The following is a 21,492-nucleotide window of genomic DNA, read 5'->3' as shown; positions in this document are numbered from 1 at the left end:
ACGTCCATGACGCCGGATTGCTCTGATTTCAGCATTGCGTACATCAGCCTATACTCATCCCCTTCTCAGCTATACCAGCCTATACTCATCCCCTTCTCAGCTATACCAGCCTATACTCATCCCCTTCTCAGCTCTATCAGCCTATACTCATCCCCTTCTCAGCTCTATCAGCCTATACTCATCCCCTTCTCAGCTCTATCAGCCTATACTCATCCCCTTCTCAGCTCTATCAGCCTATACTCATCCCCTTCTCAGCTCTATCAGCTATACTCATCCCCTTCTCAGCTCTATCAGCCTATACTCACCCCGTTCTCAGCTCTATCAGCCTATACTCATCCCCTTCTCAGCTCTATCAGCCTATACTCACCCCGTTCTCAGCTCTATCAGCCTATACGCATCTCCTTCTCAGCTCTATTAACGTATACTCATCCCATTCTCAACTCTGCGACTGAAATTATGAATTTGTTAAAATTATATTTGTTTAACCTTACACGTGACTATATTTTCATGAGATACGAGCTTCAGAGATTGCTTTGCTGTAAAACATTCAACGCGATAATTTGCATGTCACATGTAAACAAACGCATTCGAATTAAAATCAGATCGGCCTGTGTAGTTAGAGAATTCCATCTGAGTTTACAGATAGTTTTGCAGAAGTATGAACCAATCGCACCAGAATCGCGACAGTGAGCTTTACTATCTGTACTTACAAATCAAACAATCTCACCTCGTGCCTTCGTGCCGGATCCGCATTCCGCATGTGTAACCAGTCAGACAAAACCACTATAAGCACTTTATAAATGCGTCTCCTTGACAGAATATACACATCTGAATGTGGAGGAAAACTAAACACTGAAATGAATGATAAACGTTTTGAAATGCTGCATGGATCATGTATGAGGATTTCTTACACCAATCGATAGCAGTAGCAAGCAGTGGCCAGCAGTAGCCAGTAAGCCGTGACTAAGATCGATTGGTCACAATCACCAGATAAACCTATTCTGTGTTAACTTTTGTGGTTGTTCTTCGTTGATTAAACACCGCTTCGTGTCTTTAATGTAACATTTAGCGACGTTCAATCAACGGTGAACTACTCGAAATATGAAAGCCACTTCAAACAAGCATGAAATACTCATATCCCCCGCCAATATGACATGTCCGGTTGTGTGCGATGCATTAGCTCCTGTGAACTATGTTCACTGGGCCTTTTTGTAAATGGCCTAATTTGCAGCACTAAAAAAAGTTATAACTGGTGTTGTTTCCCATCTGCAGTTTATGATAGAATATGTAACTGTATTTGGAATGAGTAAGGATGAGACAAATTGACAAACAACTTCTTTATTACAATTAGGATCGATGATTTCGGTGTAGGTTTTAACACCGTTATCAAGCAAGTGAAGTACAGAGTATGGTTGACACGACTATATACAGGATAGGAGGCAGTGTTTATACAGTTGAGTAGGTTTAAGACCAGTTACACTGTTGTATTTGTAATGAGTTGTGTTTCTGCATAAAGTTAGTCAATGAATGCAACAACCGTGTCCATGACACTTTTGGAGGAACATACACACAAGCAATGCAGAACTTAGCAACAAGAATGGAAATGTATTCAATACTGCGAGATGACATTATGTGCCAAGTTTGGTGAAGAAATATGGCACGGTTTTCAAAATCTGCACCGGAAACGAAATGTGACGGACGGACGGACGGACGGCAACCATTCCTATGCCCCCCTTCCACTTCGTGGCGGGGGATAATAATGTTGTATCGATAGTCGTAGTAGATCAGACGACATGTTTGTTGATATGCCGGGGTCACCGTGTGCTAAATTATCCAATGCGATGTGAAGCTGCCCTACAATCAGAAATGGTTATCGCTCATTAACCACTTCAAAATTCACCAATCAGATTAGACCACTATTCAATGTCATAGTTGATTATGTGATCTGACTGATCTTGTGTCATCGTAATCGGCGCGAGACGTTGCTCATGCTATCAACCACTGGTTTGCATGTTCCTGATTCGTCATGATATAGCTTGTATGTTGTTGACTGCCGCATCACTCACTCTTGTTGACTCCCCATATGTCCCAGCAAAGGCCAGCAGGGCAATGATCTCGAGGCAGGGCGTCCACTATGACGGTTGACTTGTTGACTTGACTTTTTTGTTAACTTGTAGGTCGACGTCAGCAATTGTCCATCTATGTCTGAATGAAATGCTGTGTGTGTTTGTTTAACAATACTTTTAACAGTATTCAAGCTGTAGCACGGCGTGTCAGTTTAGACGTTAACCACTTTGGCACGGCACGGGTATGGTGCTGACAAACCTAGAAACATAAGCGAGGCGAAACGGTATTCGAACCCACGATCATAGGTTTCTGGACGCAACTACAACGCATTGCAGCGCTTTAGACTACTGGGCCACCTATGCCCTCCTTGGCACATGGACTTGTCGAGGCACCGAATCAAAAATGAAAAAGTGGATTCAAAACCAAAAGGTTATAAATGTATAGGATTTATTCATTTTTTCTTTTTCTTCTTTTTTTCCTTGGATCTGTCTGTGGCCTTATGTCGACTGTGCTTCTCCTTTTTGCCCGCGTCTTTTGACTTTCTATCTTTCTTAGGTTTCCCCTCGCCACGGAGTGATTTTTGTTTCTGTTAACATGAACAGCATTCCCGCCATTACTCATAGTTACCCGTTATTACTCACAGTTACATACCATTACTCATAGTTTACCGCCATTACTCACAGTTACCCACCATTACTCACAGTTACCCATCATTACTCACAATTACCCGCCATTACTCACAGTTACCCGCCATTACTCAGTTACCTACCATTACTCATAGTTACCCGCTATTACTCACAGTTACCTACCATTACTCATAGTTTACCGCCATTACTCACAGTTACCCACCATTACTCACAGTTACCCACCATTACTAACAATTACCCGCCATTACTCACAGTTACCCGCCATTACTCAGTTACCTACCATTACTCATAGTTTACCGCCATTACTCACAGTTACCTACCATTACTCACAGTTGCCTACCATTACTCACAGTTACCTACCATTACTCAGTTACCCATCATTACTCACAGTTACCTACCATTACTCACAGTTACCCACCATTAGTCACAGTTACCCGCCATTACTCACAGTTTACCACCATAACTCACAGTTACCGACCATTAGTCACATTTACCCGCCATTACTCACAGTTACCCATGATTACTCACAGCTACCCATGATTACTCACAGTTACCCATGATTACTCACAGTTACCCGCCATTACTCACAGTTACCCACCATTACTCACAGTTACCCACCATTACTCATAGTTTAACGCTATTACTCACAGTTACCTACCATTACTCATAGTTACCCACCATTACTCACAGCTTCCCGCCATTACTCACAGTTTAACGCCATTATTCACAGTTACCCACCATTACTCACAGTTACCCGCCATTGCTCACAGTTACCCACCATTACTCACAGTTACCCGCCATTGCTCACAGCTTCCCGCCATTACTCATAGTTTAACGCCATTATTCACAGTTACCCACCATTACTCACAGTTACCCGCCATTGCTCACAGTTACCCGCCATTACTCACAGTTACCTACCATTACTCAAAGTTTACCGCCATTATTCACAGTTGCCCACCATTACTCAGTTACCTACCATCACTCACAGTTACCCACCATTACTCACAGAAACCCGTAATTACTCACAGTTACCCGCCATTAGTCACAGTTACCCACCATTACTCACAGTTACCTACCATTACTCACAGTTACCTACCATTACTCACAGTTACCTACCATTTCTCACAGTTACCCACCATTACACACAGTAACCCGCCATTACTCAGTTACCCGCCATTAGTCACAGTTACCCACCATTACTCACAGTTACCCGCCATTACTCACAGAAACCCGTAATTACTCACAGTTACCCGCCATTAGTCACAGTTACCTACCATTACTCACAGTTACCCACCATTACTCACAGAAACCCGTAATTACTCACAGTTACCCGCCATTAGTCACAGTTACCCACCATTACTCACAGTTACCTACCATTACTCACAGTTACCTACCATTACTCACAGTTACCTACCATTTCTCACAGTTACCCACCATTACACACAGTAACCCGCCATTACTCAGTTACCCGCCATTAGTCACAGTTACCCACCATTACTCACAGTTACCCGCCATTACTCACAGTTACCTACCATTACTCACAGAAACCCGTAATTACTCACAGTTACCCGCCATTAGTCAGTTACCCGCCATTACTCATAGTTTACCGCCATTACTCACAGTTACCCGCCATTACTCACAGTTACCTACCATTACTCACAGTTACCTACCATTACTCACAGTTACCCACCACTACTCACAGTTACCCACCATTAGTCACAGTTACCCGCTATTACTCACAGTTACCAACCATTACTCAGTTACCCGCCATTACTCACAGTTACCCGCCATTACTCAGTTACCCACCATTACTCACAGTTACCAGCCATTACTCACAGTTACCAGCCATTACTCACAGTTACCCACCATTACTCACAGTTTACCGCCATTACTCATATTTTACCGCCATTACTCAAAGTTACCCGCCATTACTCACAGTTACCCGCCATTACTCACAGTTACCTGCCATTACTCAATGTTCACCGCCATTATTCACAGTTGCCCACCATTACTCACAGTTACCTACCATTACTCACAGTCACCTACCATTACTCACAGTTACCAACCATTACTCACAGAAACCCGCCATTACTCACAGTTACCCGCCATTAGTCACAGTTACCCACCATTACTCTCAGAAACCCGTAATTACTCACAGTTACCCGCCATTAGTCACAGTTACCCACCATTACTCACAGTTACCTACCATTACTCACAGTTACCTACCATTACTCACAGTTACCTACCATTTCTCACAGTTACCCACCATTACACACAGTAACCCGCCATTACTCAGTTACCCGCCATTACTCATAGTTTACCGCCATTACTCACAGTTACCCGCCATTACTCACAGTTACCTACCATTACTCACAGTTACCTACCATTACTCACAGTTACCTACCATTACTCACAGTTACCCACCACTACTCACAGTTACCCACCATTAGTCACAGTTACCCGCTATTACTCACAGTTACCAACCATTACTCAGTTACCCGCCATTACTCACAGTTACCCGCCATTACTCAGTTACCCACCATTACTCACAGTTACCAGCCATTACTCACAGTTACCAGCCATTACTCACAGTTACCCACCATTACTCACAGTTTACCGCCATTACTCATATTTTACCGCCATTACTCAAAGTTACCCGCCATTACTCACAGTTACCCGCCATTACTCACAGTTACCTGCCATTACTCAATGTTCACCGCCATTATTCACAGTTGCCCACCATTACTCACAGTTACCTACCATTACTCACAGTCACCTACCATTACTCACAGTTACCAACCATTACTCACAGAAACCCGTAATTACTCACAGTTACCCGCCATTAGTCACAGTTACCCACCATTACTCACAGTCACCCACCATTACTCACAGTTACCTACCATTACTCACAGTTACCCGCCATTACTCATAGTTTACCGCCATTACTCACAGTTACCCGCCATTACTCAGTTACCTACCATTACTCACAGTTTCCCACCATTATTCATAGTTACCCACCATTACTCACAGTTTCCCACCATTACTCACAGTTACCCACCATTAGTCACAGTTACCCGCCATTACTCACAGTTACCCATCATTACTCACAGTTACCCGCCATTACTCACAGTTACCCGCAATTACTCAGTTACCCACCATTACTCACAGTTACCAGCCATCACTCACAGTTACCAGCCATTACTCACAGTTACCCACCATTACTCACAGTTTACCGCCATTACTCATAGTTTACCGCCATTACTCACAGTTACCCGCCATTACTCACAGTTACCCGCCTTTACTCACAGTTACCCACCATTACTCACAGTTTACCGCCATTACTCACCGTTACCCACACTTACCAACCATTAATCACAGATACCCACAGATGCCGACAGCGTGGTTAATACTCACACAGTATTTTGAACAGAGGTCAATGTAGAGGTAATGCGGTAATCAAACCATCCTCACCTTGGACAATTCTTCCTTAATCCTTTTGCCTGCCGCCCCCCCGTCGCTGCCCTGTGGTATCTGATGAATCAATGGGACAGTTAAATCTCAACAACACTAATATTGGTGCAAACATGGATGCATTTGATTTTGGACGCAATGTAGTCTCGAAATTTCATTATAGACAGTCCAGGCCTCACTACTTGACCCGTGAAGATCCGGGTAGAATAGCAATGCTTGTCGTAGGAAGCGACTAATGGGATCGGGTGGTCAGGCTCGCAACCTGTGCTTGCTGTGAGAGGCAACTATGCTTGTCGTAAGAGGCGACTAACGGGACCAGGTTGGTCAAGATCGCTGACTTGGTTGATGCATGTCATCCTATCCCAATCGCGTGGATCGATGCTCATGGTGTCAGTCACTGGATTGTCTGGGCCAGACTCAATTATTAACAGACCGCCGCCATATAGCTGGAATACTGCTGAGTGCGGCTTTAAACAAACAAACACACAAACAAAACCTCACTGCCTCTGGACCTATACGTTATTGTCTGGAAGCATGACAAACTATATATTGTACGGCGTGGCCAAGACTATCTCAACCAAATTATAAAACTTACCTCTGTTTCCTTCTTACGCCTGAAACACAAAACATGAAAATACAGCAACACTAAATACTCTACGTATAAACATATAGTCATGTATTGAGCGGGGAATTACGAAGGTTGTTCTGAGTGATGCAGCGTGACCCAAATGTTCGCGAGATTATTGTCATTCGGGTAAACTGATGCCACGCAAGCAGCACGTGACTACTGAGTCGTGTCGCGTGACTCTTCGTCGGGTAATGACTTCAAGCTGAAGAAAACCTCCGCCGGTGAAGTCTCAAACATCTACATTACTTCAATGAAGAGGAGGTAGAGGAGGGCTTTCCTCCCACACGCCGTAAACCCAACTCACTCACTTAATTTAGTACAAAGGGCAAGAACAGTGACGTTTTTGACTGATACCTTCCTTTCTTCAAATGACAATGTGAAATACATACCTTTACCTATAACAGTTATAATCAAGATTCTTCGTTTACAGCAATGTTTTCAGGTCTGACTAGTTACTTAACTGGATGTCATCGTAACACGTAGATCAATTCCATGATGTCAAGGGGCGGTCAGGTAGCCTAGTGGTTAAAGCGTTCGCTCGTCACGCCGAAGACCTAGGTTCGATTCGCGACATGAGTACAATGTGTGAAGCCCATTTCTGGTGTCCCCCGCCGTGATATTACTGGAATATGGCTAAAAGCGGCGTAAAACCCAATCTCATTAAAATCAGATCTTAGTTTTCGCTATCGCTAAACAAAGCTTTGTTTAGCGGCAGCGACAACTCAGATCTGATTTTAATGAGATTGCGTAAAACCATATCCACTCATGATGTCAAGCACAAGATTGTCTTGTCCAAACTCGATTATTTACATACCGCCGTCATATAGCTGGGATATTGCTCGGCTCAGTGTAAAACAACAAGCTAAGTTACTGAACCATCGTTTCTTGACCGCATATATTATTCTGAGAATCAATGACCAATGCCTAAAACCAATTGTTTGCTATGGGATAATTCTAAAATAAAGTATACACTATATGCACAGGAGGTTAGCTTCTCGACAACCATCCTATTTACCTCATCCCTAATCTGTCTACTTGTTCGGTTGATGAGAAAAAAACCATACATTGTGTCAAAGAAGAGTGATTATCTTCTTGTATATTATTTACCGTTTGATGAAGATAACAAGAGCGACGACGAGCCCTATCAGCCCCACGCATGCGACGCCCGCGACGACTTTGGCGGTGGTATTATCATGTCCATCTGCAAAACGTCATACTTGTATTATTCTCTAATGACTGCTTCAGGCGAGTGCGAAACAAACAAACAAACAAACAAACAATATGTGTCCTGCGTCCACAACACCAGTATCTTCTACAGAACCGAGGTTATTGTATAACGCGAAGGCGACAAACACCACGTGTTTTCAACAGCCTCTGATTGGTTCAAAAAACGTTCCAGAGGGAACTACAAGAATACCTTCCCATCAACACTCACACTGCATTGAAATACATCTTAAATAAATAAATCATGCACACAAACACACGTTTTGGATTCAGTGGGAAATTCACTTCTGTTATTTTCTTTCAGAGCCAAATGACCGAGACAGAGTGACTGAGTTGGGTCTATCATCCAAAACTGGCTCCCACAGGCGATATCGCTTTGCAGACCATCGTGACGTCACTGGTTACCATGATGTCACAATCAAATGACATCACTTATGGATCTACTACTGAAGCTGTTAGCAGTACTTTTTACACTGAAGACACTGCTAATTATTGTCAACAAATTGAAAAAGTTGGAAGAATGATGTTGGATGATAAATAAAATCTCACCCGAGTGTCTTTTGATATCAAATATATCAACACTCGTTGATAAAAGTGCCAAAAATCCTCGGCAAGCCTCGGAATTTTTCCACTTTTATCAACTCGTGTTGATATATTTCATATCAAAAGACACTCGGGTGAGATTCTCTATTAATCGCCGCTTTGAACAGTATTCCAGTTATATCACGGCTTGAGTGGGAGGACAGCCCGAAGTGATGCAGGCCTAAAACGTTTACCACTTTGGTGAAACCCACGAGCATGGGTAAGGTTCTGACAAACCTAGAAACATAATCAGGGCGATTTGGGATTCGAACCCACAATCACAGGTTTCTGGCGTTACCAAGGGACGCAACTCTGCACTAGTTGTACCATGTGAATGCCCCTTGAGACGAGTGGGCCACCCGTGCCCCTGAGAAAGAATGAGGTACATCACTATTTTGTAAACGTGTATCATTAATTCATTATTAGTCTCATTGAAACGGAGAGCGTGGATTCTGACACAGACTGATCCATTAGATCTGCCGTATCTTGAATATATATTTCAAGTGTAACTGGCTTTCACCCATGAAGATCCGGGTTAGAACTGGTCTTTAGCAACTCATCAGGACCGGGGTCAGACTCGCTTACTTGGTTGATGCATGTCATCGCATCCCAATATTGCGTAGACAGATGTTTCCACTCCTATTTACAAAACCTTTGTCCAACGGGCTCATTGCACAATCTAATATAACCCAGAAAGGGCTTCACTGGGATAATGCCGGGCCCGCCTCTGTCCGCGACAGCCTCACCTTCGTCAACAACGACCACATCTGTGCCGGGAGTAGTACCTGGAGACAAGAAATAGGTTGTACAAGCACCCATATCATGAAAGAATACTGATATCGCCTCCTAGTCACGGTAACACCTCACACACGCTTATTTACAACATATCTGACAGATGCATATTGATCACATGTCACAGTCATCATAATTGATAAAACGCAACTGTCACGAATATCAATGACACTTCATAATCACCATTACTGAAAAAACACAATCACAAATAAACTTTTGTTTATTGTTTAACGCCGCACTCAACAATATTCACGTTGTATGACGTTGTATAGTGTGTGAATTACACCAATCAACGCGTGTGTGCTGTGTGGTGTGTGAGTCACGCCAATCAATGCATGTGAGCTGTGTGGTGTGTGAGTCACGCCAATCAACGCGTGTGAGCTGAGTGGTATGTGAGTCACGCCAATCAACGCGTGTGAGCTGTGTGGTGTGTGAGTCACGCCAATCAACGCGTGTGAGCTGTGTGGTGTGTGAGTCACGCCAATCAACGCGTGTGAGCTGTGTGGTATGTGAGTCACGCCAATCAACGCGTGTGAGCTGTGTGGTATGTGAGTCACGCCAATCAACGCGTGTGAGCTGTGTGGTATGTGAGTCACGCCAATCAACGCGTGTGAGCTGTGTGGTATGTGAGTCACGCCAATCAATGCATGTGAGCTGAGTGGTGTGTGAGTCACGCCAATTAGCGCGTGTGAGATGGGTGGTGTGTGAGTCACACCAATCAACGCGTGCGAGCTGTGTGGTGTGTGAGTCATGCCAATCAACGCGTGTGAGCTGTGTGGTGTGTGAGTTATGCCAATCAACGCGTGTGAGCTGCGTGGTGTGTGAGCTACCGCGATCAACGCGTGTGAGCTGTGTGATGTGTGAGTCACGCCAATCAACGCGTGTGAGCTGTGTGGTGTGTGAGCTACGGCGATCAACGCGTGTGAGCTGTGTGGTGTGTGAGCTACGGCGATCAACGCGTGTGAGCTGTGTGTTGTGTGAGTTACAGCGATCAACGCGTGTGAGCTGTGTGATGTGTGAGCTACGGCGATCAACGCGTGTGAGCTGTGTGGTGTGTGTTTCGCCAATCAACGCGTGTGAGCTGTGTGGTGTGTGAGTTACAGCGATCAACGCGTGTGAGCTGTGTGGTGTGTGAGTTACGGCGATCAACGCGTGTGAGCTGTGTGGTGTGTGAGTTACTGCGATCAACGCGTGTGAGCTGTGTGGTGTGTGAGTTACGGCGATCAACGCGTGTGAGCTGTGTGGTGTGTGAGTCATGCCAGTCTACGCGTGTGTGGTGTGTGAGTTACGGCGATCAACGCGTGTGAGCTGTGTGGTGTGTGTTTCGCCAATCAACGCGTGTGAGCTGTGTGGTGTGTGAGTTACGGCGATCAACGCGTGTGAGCTGTGAGGTGTGTGAGTTACGGCGATCAACGCGTGTGAGCTGTGTGGTGTGTGAGTTACGGCGATCAACGCGTGTGAGCTGTGTGGTGTGTGAGTTACGGCGATCAACGTGTGTGAGCTGTGTGGTGTGTGAGTTACGGCGATCAACGCGTGTGAGCTGTGTGGTGTGTGAGTTACGGCGATCAACGCGTGTGAGCTGTGTGGTGTATGAGTTACGGCGATCAACGCGTGTGAGCTGTGTGGTGTGTGAGTTACGGCGATCAACGCGTGTGAGCTGTGTGGTGTGTGAGTTACGGCGATCAACGCGTGTGAGCTGTGTGGTGTGTGAGTTACAGCGATCAACGCGTGTGAGCTGTGTGATGTGTGAGCTACGGCGATCAACGCGTGTGAGCTGTGTGGTGTGTGAGTTTCGCCGATCAACGCGTGTGAGCTGTGTGGTGTGTGAGTTACGGCGATCAACGCGTGTGAGCTGTGTGGTGTGTGAGTTACGGCGATCAACGTGTGTGAGCTGTGTGGTGTGTGAGTTACAGCGATCAACGCGTGTGAGCTGTGTGGTGTGTGAGTTACGGCGATCAACGCGTGTGAGCTGTGAGAGTTACGGCGATCAACGCGTGTGAGCTGTGTGGTGTGTGAGTTACGGCGATCAACGCGTGTGAGCTGTGTGGTGTGTGAGTTACGGCGTTCAACGTGTGTGAGCTGTGTGGTGTGTGAGTTACGGCGATCAACGCGTGTGAGCTGTGTGGTGTGTGAGTTACGGCGATCAACGCGTGTGAGCTGTGTGGTGTATGAGTTACGGCGATCAACGCGTGTGAGCTGTGTGGTGTGTGAGTTACGGCGATCAACGCGTGTGAGCTGTGTGGTGTGTGAGTTACGGCGATCAACGCATGTGAGCTGTGTGGTGTGTGAGTTTCGCCAATCAACGCGTGTGAGCTGTGTGGTGTGTGAGTTACGGCGATCAACGCGTGTGAGCTGTGTGGTGTGTGAGTTTCGCCAATCAACGCGTGTGAGCTGTGTGGTGTGTGAGTTACGGCGATCAACGAGTGTGAGCTGTGTGGTGTGTGAGCTACGGCGATCAACGCGTGTGAGCTGTGTGGTGTGTGAGTTTCGCCAATCAACGCGTGTGAGCTGTGTGGTGTGTGAGTAACGGCGATCAACGTGTGTGAGCTGTGTGATGTGTGAGTCACGCCAATCAACGCGTGTGAGCTATGTGGTGTGTGAGTTACGGCGATCAAAGCATGTGAGCTGTGTGGTGTGTGAGCTACAGCATTCAACGCGTGTGAGCTGTGTGGTGTGTGAGTCACGCCAATCAACGCGTGTGAGCTGTGTGGTGTGTGAGCTACGGCGATCAACGCGTGCGAGCTGTGTGGTGTGTGAGTTACGGCGATCAACGCGTGTGAGCTGTGTGGTTTGTCAGCTACAGCGATCAACGCGTGTGAGCTGTGTGATGTGTGAGTCACGCCAATCAACGCGTGTGAGCTGTGTGGTGTGTTAGTTACGGCGATCAAAGCATGTCAGATGTGTGGTGTGTGAGTTACGGCGATCAACGCGTGTGAGCTGTGTGGTGTGTGAGTTACGGCGATCAACGCGTGTGAGCTGTGTGGTGTGTGAGCTACGGCGATCAACGCGTGTGAGTTGTTTGATGTGTGAGTTTCGCCTATTGCGTGTTGCAGTAACTAGGCTAATAAGTCAGCACCTACTTGCAGGCGATCTCAAAATGATCCCATTCCCCTTTGCCACGCCCAGCAAGACTTCCTTATTCTTCAGGAAGTACTCTGGGAAGGAAAAGAGACACTGTATGTACACTGCGAGGAACCTGTCCTGCACATATGAACAGTAACCATATAGAACCAACCCACACTACACCCACACACTGTGATGAGCTTGTCCTGCACATATGAACAGTAACCATATAGAACCAACCCACACTACACCCACACACTGTGAGGAGCTTGTCCTTCACATATGAACACTAACCATACAGAACCACACAACACTACACCCACACACTGTGAGGAGCTTGTCCTGCACATATGAACAGTAACCATACAGAACCACACAACACTACACCCACACACTGTGAGGAGCTTGTCCTGCACATATGAACACTAACCATATAGAACCAACCACACTACACCCTCACAGTGTGAGGAGCTTGTCCAGCACATATGAACAGTAACCATACAGAACCACACAACACTACACCCACACACTGTGAGGAGCTTGTCCTGCACATATGAACAGTAACCATACAGAACCACACAACACTACACCCACACACTGTGAGGAGCTTGTCCTGCACATATGAACAGTAACCATATAGAACCAACCACACTACACCCTCACAGTGTGAGGAGCTTGTCCAGCACATATGAACAGTAACCATACAGAACCAATCACACTACACCCACACACTGTGAGGAGCTTGTCCTGCACATATGAACAGTAACCAGACAGAACCACACAACACTACACCCACACACTGTGAGGAGCTTGTCCAGCACATATGAACAGTAACCATTTAGAACCAACCACACTTCACCAACATACTGTGAGGAGCTTGTCCTGCACATATGAACAGTAACCATTTAGAACCAACCCACACTACACCCACACACTGTGAGGAGCTTGTCCAGCACATATGAACAGTAACCATTTAGAACCAACCACACTACACCCACACACTGTGAGGAGCGTGTCCTGCACATATGAACAGTAACCATACAGAACCAATCACACTACACCCACACACTGTGAGGAGCTTGTCCTGCACATATGAATAGTAACCATACAGAACCAACCCACACACTGTGAGGAGCTTGTCCTGCACAAATGAACAGTAACCATTTAGAACCAACCACACTACACCCACACACTGTGAGGAGCTTGTCCTTCACATATGAACAGTAACCATACAGAACCAATCACACTACACCCACACACTGTGAGGAGCTTGTCCTGCACATATGAACAGTAACCATACAGAACCAACCCACACTACACCCACACACTGTGAGGAGCTTGTCCTGCACATATGAACAGTTACCATACAGAACCACACCACACACTGTGAGGAGCTTGTCCTGCACATATGAACAGTAACCATACAGAACCAACCCACACTACACCCTCACAGTGCGAGGAGTTTTTCCTGCACATGGGTATGACAGGGTGGGTCAGGGTATGACTGGGTGGGTCAGGGTATGACAGGGTGGGTCAGGGTATGTCAGGGTGGGTCAGGGTATGACTAGGTGGGTCAGGGTATGACAGGGTTCGTCAGGGTATGACTGGGTGGGTCAGGGTATGACTGGGTGGGTCAGGGTATGACAGGGTTCGTCAGGGTATGACTGGGTGGGTCAGGGTATGACAGGGTTCGTCAGGGTATGACAGGGTGGGTCAGGGTATGACTGGGTGGGTCAGGGTATAACAGGGTGGGTCAGGGTATGACAGGGTTGGTCAGGGTATGACTGGGTGGGTCAGGGTATAACAGGGTGGGTCAGGGTATGACAGGGTGGGTCAGGGCATTACAGATAGGGTAGGTCAGACTATGACATGGTGGGTCAGGGTATGACAGGGTGGGTCAGGGTATGACAGGTTGGGTCAGGGTATGACAGGGTGGGTCAGGGTATGACAGGGTGGTTCAGGGTATGACTGGGTGGGTCAGGGTATGACAGGTTGGGTCAGTGTATGACAGTTAGGGTGGGTCAGGGTATGACAGAGTAGGTTAGGGTATGACAGGGTGGGTCAGGGCATTACAGTTCGGTTGGGTCAGGCTATGACAGTTAGGGTGGGTCAGGCTATGACAGGGTCGGTCAGGGTATGACAGTTAGGTTGGGTCAGGGTGAAGGTAGGATGGGTCAGGATGTGACGGTCCTCCTCGTTCAGAGAACTTAAGTACAGGTACTAATGGAAATAACAAACGTGCTTCCTACTCTTCCAGTGGCTTTCGAGAGCTGGCAGCTTCTTGAAGTCCTTCCTGCTGGCTTGGTCCTTGGAGTCGTAGTGACCTGCAAGAAAAAGTGGGTCACGTGATCCTCGGAGACGCACGCAATAGATCGCGGATTCGAGAAATATCAACCGAATGCAAACAAACATATCAGTTATATACCTGTGAGGTGGACGCTGTTGACGTTAATGGCGCCGCCGCAGATTTGTTTCCGGTTGCCTCCACACACTTTTGTACAGGAAGTCTTCTCGCCTCGTTCCAGAATCTTCTCCATGGTTTTACCTGACGACAGTACTTCCGGTGAGTCAGATGTACACTTGCAGTACGTGCTGAGCTGCGGAGTGACAGAGGAAGGGAGTGAGGCCAAAATAGAAGACATAGTGAGAGAGAGAATGTGTGAGGATAACGTGTTTGTAAACTTGAGAGGGCATAATGTAGCCGTAATTATATAGAAATGAGTTTATGTGCAGCGTAAGGAGTTTGTATCTCACAGTGAGCATGGCGTAGAAATATTTGCAGTTGTAAGGAGTTTGCGTCTCATGTTGAGCACGGCATAGAAATATGTGCACTGTAATTAGTTTGCGTCTCATCTTGAGCATGGCGTAGAAATATGTGCAGTGGAAGGAGTTTGTATCTCACCGTGGGCAAGGCGTAGAAATATGTGCAGTGTAAGGTGTTTTATGTCTGACCGTGAGCATGGCGTACAAATATGTGCAGTGTAAGGAGTTTGCGTCTCATGTTGAGCACGGCGTAGAAATATGTGCAGTGTAAGGAGTTTGCGTCTCACCGTGAGCATGGCGTAGAAGTATGTGCAGTGGAAGAAGTTTGTGTCTCACCGTGAGCATGGCGTAGAACTATGTGCACTGTAATTAGTTTGTGTCTCATCTTGAGCATGGCGTAGAAATATGTGCAGTGGAAGGAGTTTGTATCTCACCGTGGGCAAGGCGTAGAAATATGTGCAGTGTAAGGAGTTTGTGTCTGACCGTGAGCATGGCGTAGAAATATGTGCATTGTAAGGAGTTTGTATATCACCGTGAGCATGGCGTAGAAATATGTGCAGTGTAAGGAGTTTGCGTCTCATGTTCAGCACGGCGTAGAAATATGTGCAGTGTAAGGAGTTTGCGTCTCACCGTGAGCATGGCGTAGAAGTATGTGCAGTGTAAGGAGTTTGTATCTCAACGTGGGCATGGCGTAGAAATATGTGCAGTGTAAGGAGTTAGCGTCTCATCTTGAGCATGGCGTAGAAATATGTGCAGTGTAAGGAGTTTGCGTCTCATGTTGAGCACGGCGTAGAAATATGTGCAGTGTAAGGAGTTGCGTCTCATCTTGAGCATGGCGTAGAAATATGTGCACTGTAAGGAGTTTGTGTCTCACCATGAGCATGGCGTAGAAGTATGTGCAGTGTAAGGAGTTTGTGTCTCACCGTGAGCATGGCGTAGAAGTATGTGCAGTGGAAGGAGTTTGTATCTCACCGTGAGCAAGGCGTACACGTATTTGTAGTGGAAGCAGTGGACGACGCACATCTCGACGGTCATTATTTCTGAATCGATTGTCAAGGCCTTCTTCGGCTTCCACTGGATGCATTTGCCCTTGTCATCTGGGTGGGAAGAGGTGAGCTTACATGATGGTGAATGGAAAGGGTTCAGTAATGTTGATTTCACTTTCATTTTCTTCTTTTCGTTTCAAATTGCAGAGGAGTGAGTGAGTGAGTGAGTTTGGTTTTACGCCGCGTTTAGCAATATTCCAGCAATATCACGGCGGGGGATACCAGAAATGGACTTTAACCCGGGTCCTCGGCGTGACGAGCTAACGCTTTAACCACTAGGCTACCTGACTGCCCCAATTTGTAGAGGGAAATGCTTAGGTTACTGCAATGAGTCAGAACGTCATAGCAGCGCTTAATCTCAAGTCTCTGACCTTCTCTGAACAGAGGGCGCTTAGCTCTATTAACAATTGAGGAATATTGTTGAATAAGTCTTAAAAATATCGTATAAATAAGTCCATGCAAGGAACAAATTCAAGGAACATTGAAGTTTTAAGCATTTTAATATAGTTTCAGCTCTCTGGGCCGTGTTGGTTCTGAAAAGAAGATTCTGTAAATATATTCCGTTAAAAGCAACTATTTTTTTTATTGTGGTATCATGAACTTAGTTACTTTGTGGTGCTAGATGTTCTCATAATGTTTCAGATTCCTGTCAGCTGTTTTGGAAAAAAACACGAGCGGACAGACAATGTGCCATGCCAAAATATTACTTGGACCCCTTCGGTACAGGTGAGCTAAAGCCATCATTGACGCCGATGTCTGCCACACTAACATTTGGCCATGAGCTTCGTCCTCTGGCGTGCTCGCTTTTCTTTAAACTTCATAGCGTCGCTGTACATCTTCCCAAGACGTTTCCAGTTGAAGGATACAAATCCTGAAACAGACGCGTCGAGGAGTAAAGTAAACTGACACTTTTGTAGAATGCGAAAATATGAACTTGGGCTGCCGAAACTACACGTGCAATAAGGGTACATAAATGATACGAACGGCAGGTCAGACACTCACACTGATAAAAAACAAAAAAACAACGTCACGACTGACACACGAACAACGCGAGCGGGCCCTGGGTTGATACAGATTGAAGCCCCCTATGCCCACATTGCTAGATCTTTTAGTTGCTCCCGTGTTGCTGTAACTTACCAGATGCAACTCTACAGACAGACCGGGCAGACATCAGACAGACCAAGAACAGTCAGACCCTGGGTAACTACGCCTAATGAAGATGTCACAGTCAACCCACATGTACAGAAACAGTAGCCACGTGATAGCCCTACAACCCACCTGTATGGAGAACGAAGACCACGTGATAGCCCTACAACCCACCTGTATGGAGAACGAAGACCACGTGATAGCCCTACAACCCACCTGTATAGAGAACGTTGACCACGTGATAGCCCCCACAGTTCTGTGCCTTGGACGATGGGCAGGGGATGTTGCACTTGTTGCTGTCTACCTTGCTTCCCAGGACTTGAGAACAGAGGCAGTGGTCTCCTCGCTGAAACAAGTGACATCAGGCCGAACATCAATGTTGATAGATAGTTAAGTATACTCTTCAAAAGAAACGCAAAGCCAGATTTGTGTGAGGTGGAAAAATACATTTATACGAGGAACCGTACAATGTATTGCGCCAAAATGTTGTGGAGAGAACACTTGGTAATTGTAGTCATCTCAGTTATCGGTACATAGGAAGAGTCCAAGGTAAAAGTCAGTTACCATCAGTAACGCGTATGTCCCCCGTTGGAATCGATAGCGGCCTGACATCTCCTGCCCATGGAAGAGACGAGTATGCGAATCACATCCTTGGGAATGTTAGCCCACTCGGCCTGCAAGGCAAAAGCCAACTGCTGCAACGTCTGGGGCTGTGGTTGACGTCGGCGTAGCCGTCTATCCAATTCATCCCACATATGTTCTATCGGTTTCAAAGCCAGGGGAGAACATCTACGTTGTTGTTGTGTAGACAGGCTCTTGTGATCCGTGCTGCATGCGGTCTAGCGTTGTCCTGATGGAATACACCGTTGCCGTTGGCTGCAAGAGGGAGGACGTGTAGAAAAAGAATTTCGTTGATGTATCGTTGAGCCGTAAGATTGCCCTGGATATCGTCCAAACCTGTCCTGCCATGATGAGAGATATCCGCCCACAAACAAACAAAACATCATAACACTACCCCCACCAAACCTGTCCACTTCCTGTACGCAGTTTCCGGCGTAACGTTCTCCCCGACGTCTGTAGACCCGTGCTCTTCCAACCCCTCGACGGAGAACCAGACATCTCTCCATCGCAGTTTAGGCCATACCCAGTCGTTGTTGACGATGTTGTCGACTCAATATGACGGGTCGAACAGGACGTCTTGCTCGTAAATCTGCTGCTCTTAAACGGTTTCGTACGGTCTGGTCGGAGATTCTGCGCAGTCCTGGTATTTGGGATGAGGTTGAAGTGGCTGTGGTCACGTAGGTGGCGCAGTCGGATGTAGCGATCTTGTGTGGGTGGTTACTTTGGTCGTCCCGACCTTGGCCGATCACGTGTTGACCCTTGCTGTTGAAACCGACCCCACAGCCATGTGATGGTGTTGGGCGCTGCACTGAAAACCCTGGCTACAGCTGATCGGGATTCTCTTGCCTGCAAGCGGCTGATGGCGTTGTTTCTTTGCACTTCTGTTACATTATGCTGCTGCACATTCAGTGCGTGCAGCTCCATGGCCCTAATGCACTGGGTGCGGTTTTCCGAATTGTTCGTGTTTCCCGACTAATGGTTTGCGTGTCCTTGTGATCATTTTGAATCGGGAAATTTGTTACTGATTCTGTAACACATTAAACCTCTTCATTTTGCACCTCTTGGTCCGCTAAGTTTTCTTTTATGACAAAATAATTTCCGTATTGCGATTCTTTTTTTTTTGAAGCGTATACATGTATGTAGTGCCTTGTTTGATAATACTGAGCTAAACTATAGACGGCCATGTTAAGCATTGTTCTTGACGCATCGCTGTCCAAAACACTGAGGCAGCGGCATTATTAGTTGGTTGGTTTGGTTGGTTTGTTGTTTAACGCCGCACTCAGCAATATTCCAGCTATATGACGGCGGTCTGAAAATAGTCGAGTCTGGACCAGACAATCCAGTGATTGACGTCATGAGCATCGATCCACGCAATTGGGATCGATGACAAGCACCAACCAAGTCAGCGAGCCTGACCACCCGATCCCGTTAGTCGCCTTTTACGACAATCATAGTCACCTTTTACGGCAAGCATGGGTTGCTGAAGACCTTTTCTACCCAAGAATCTTCACGGGTCCATTATTAATTACGGTGCGTGCGTGCGTGCGTGCGTGCGTGCGTGCGTGAGTGCGTTAGTGCGTGCGAATTTCAAGTCACAAAGCTTGGCCACCCGAACAATTTCAGTCGCCTCTAACGACAGTCCGCGGGGTTGTACAATCAGTATCAAGATGCTTCATTTATAATTATTTTCAACTAAAATGTAACTTACTTTTACGAGAGAATATTTGAATTTATCTTTCCAGCACTGTTTTGCACACCATATGGACGACATGTACTTATGTTTTTTTACCAGAGTCGCGTTCTTGGCCTCACGACACCCTTCGTCTTTGACATCTGGAACACACAGCGCATCATACAGACAATGGCACATACAATGACACATACAATGACACATACAGTGGATCATACAGTGGCGCATACAATGGCTAACGACTGTTCCTTCCTTCAGCTTTGTTTGTTGTCTGACGCCGCACTCAACAATATTCCAGCTGTTTGACGACGATCTGTAAATACTCGAGTCTGGACCAGTGACTGACATCATGAGCATCGATCTGCGCAATTGTGATACGATTAAATGCATCAACCAAGTCGCCTAATACGACAAGCATGGGTTGCTGAAGACCACCCTCCTTTAGCATCACTACAGTGGGTGTAGGGCACAACCAGGTCTAATCTTCTTCGTTTTGATATAATTAAATTTCGTTGAAATTCCTGCATTCTGATTAGCTGAATTGGTCACGTGTTATTGCATTCATTTCCTACTCTCCTCCCTGGAGTTCCATGCGACCAGCATAGTACCTTTGCCACAGGCTAGCGCCATGTGACGATTCGTCACATCTTACGCGGTCCATTCAATATATTGTATGTTTTTCATCTGTTTCATTTTTGAAAAGTCTACATATCTAGATAAACATATGTCATTGAATGGTTAACTTTCATTGAGAAAATATCCTAATCCGTGAAAAACTATTTTCCATTTGCGTAGTTATCCTATGTTTACATTGGTTGTACGGCTCCACGTGTTGTCATGTGATGGTGTTGGGCGCTACACTGAAAACCCTGGAGAGCCTACGGAGAGCTAGCGATACGGTCGCTTTGATGTATCAATATGTATTGTCATGCAACTCACTGTCGCAGTTATAGTAGCATATTCATATAATAATGCAAAACAATACGTAAAGCGCCCCTAAATACTTGCATTAGTCCGTTCTATTCTGATTTCTGAAAAAGCTCGCTTGTTTACAAACAAGAGAAAAGTCCGGTCACGTGATATGCAAATTAGACTGTGGTAGTTATGCTAAGTCACCAATGCGCCGGAGTGTGTTCATTTCCCAATGAATGTAAAACATTAAGCCACGCCCAACGAGGCGCATTACTTTTATTACTGCGGAATATCTGGGAATGCCATTAGTCGAGGGAATTCCCTTTCCGCTCACGTGTATCGTCATGCACAGGACATTTAGCGACATTCATGCATATTCATTGTCCAAACTACCCAAGTCGCGCATTCATTTAGTTGGCTCTTCGGTTTTTCGATTCATACCTCATTGAACCGAAACAAATACACAGTCAATCCTTAGTATATCTTGTTACCAAAAGCGTGACGCATTAATACATTCGACGGCAGGAGCTTACCATTGGATTGTTTTGTGTCACATAGCTCCAGCAAATACTCTGGGTTCTCTCTGTATTCTTTCATATCACCCGTCCACTGACCAACCAAAATAAACAGCGTGTAAACTGCAAGGGTGAGCTTCATGTTTCTTTTGTCCGCCATTGCTCCACAACATACGTATGACGTCATTTGGTTTATGACGTCATTTTCGTTTCATTACGTAAAAATTTCACACGCGTCAGAACGCAGAACGTAAGTACAAGCCCATTTAGAATAGAGTATTGACTGATCATGAATTTGCTTTCTAGCGGACAACCTCGTCCTTTT

General features: G+C 46.1%; 1 protein-coding gene across 1 annotated transcript; it reads right to left on the bottom strand.

The window, feature by feature from the left end:
* Positions 1 to 2,497: 2,497 nt before the first annotated feature.
* Positions 2,498 to 21,361, bottom strand: LOC124114737. The gene is made up of 13 exons (XM_046475449.2): positions 21,186 to 21,361; positions 19,759 to 19,883; positions 17,646 to 17,775; positions 17,053 to 17,154; positions 16,210 to 16,334; positions 14,900 to 15,071; positions 14,724 to 14,798; positions 12,492 to 12,566; positions 9,366 to 9,404; positions 7,921 to 8,014; positions 6,781 to 6,799; positions 6,186 to 6,245; positions 2,498 to 2,653 (listed from the first exon to the last, which is right to left on the bottom strand). Exons 1-13 carry the CDS (start codon positions 21,352 to 21,354, stop codon positions 2,519 to 2,521), a joined length of 1,320 nt encoding a protein of 439 aa, XP_046331405.1. The 5' UTR covers positions 21,355 to 21,361; the 3' UTR covers positions 2,498 to 2,518.
* Positions 21,362 to 21,492: the final 131 nt, after the last annotated feature.

This window comes from Haliotis rufescens, unplaced genomic scaffold (assembly GCF_023055435.1).
Source record: "Haliotis rufescens isolate VD_foot unplaced genomic scaffold, xgHalRufe1.0.p SCAF_4, whole genome shotgun sequence".
Taxonomy (NCBI): Eukaryota; Metazoa; Mollusca; class Gastropoda; order Lepetellida; family Haliotidae; genus Haliotis; species Haliotis rufescens.
Note: the sequence above shows the minus strand (reverse complement) of the source record. Positions and strands in the feature narration are given on the sequence as shown.

What these genes read in the sequence shown, in the direction of transcription:
- LOC124114737 (XM_046475449.2), bottom strand. Translation starts at nt 21,354, where the DNA reads ATGACGTCATACGTATGTTGTGGAGCAATGGCGGACAAAAGAAACATG. An exon ending in TCTCGAAAGCCACTGGAAGA is followed by an intron (nt 12,567 to 14,723) that starts GTAGGAAGCACG and finishes TTTCCTTCCCAG; the next exon opens with AGTACTTCCTGAAGAATAAG. An exon ending in CATTTTGAGATCGCCTGCAA is followed by an intron (nt 9,405 to 12,491) that starts GTAGGTGCTGAC and finishes TCTTGTCTCCAG; the next exon opens with GTACTACTCCCGGCACAGAT.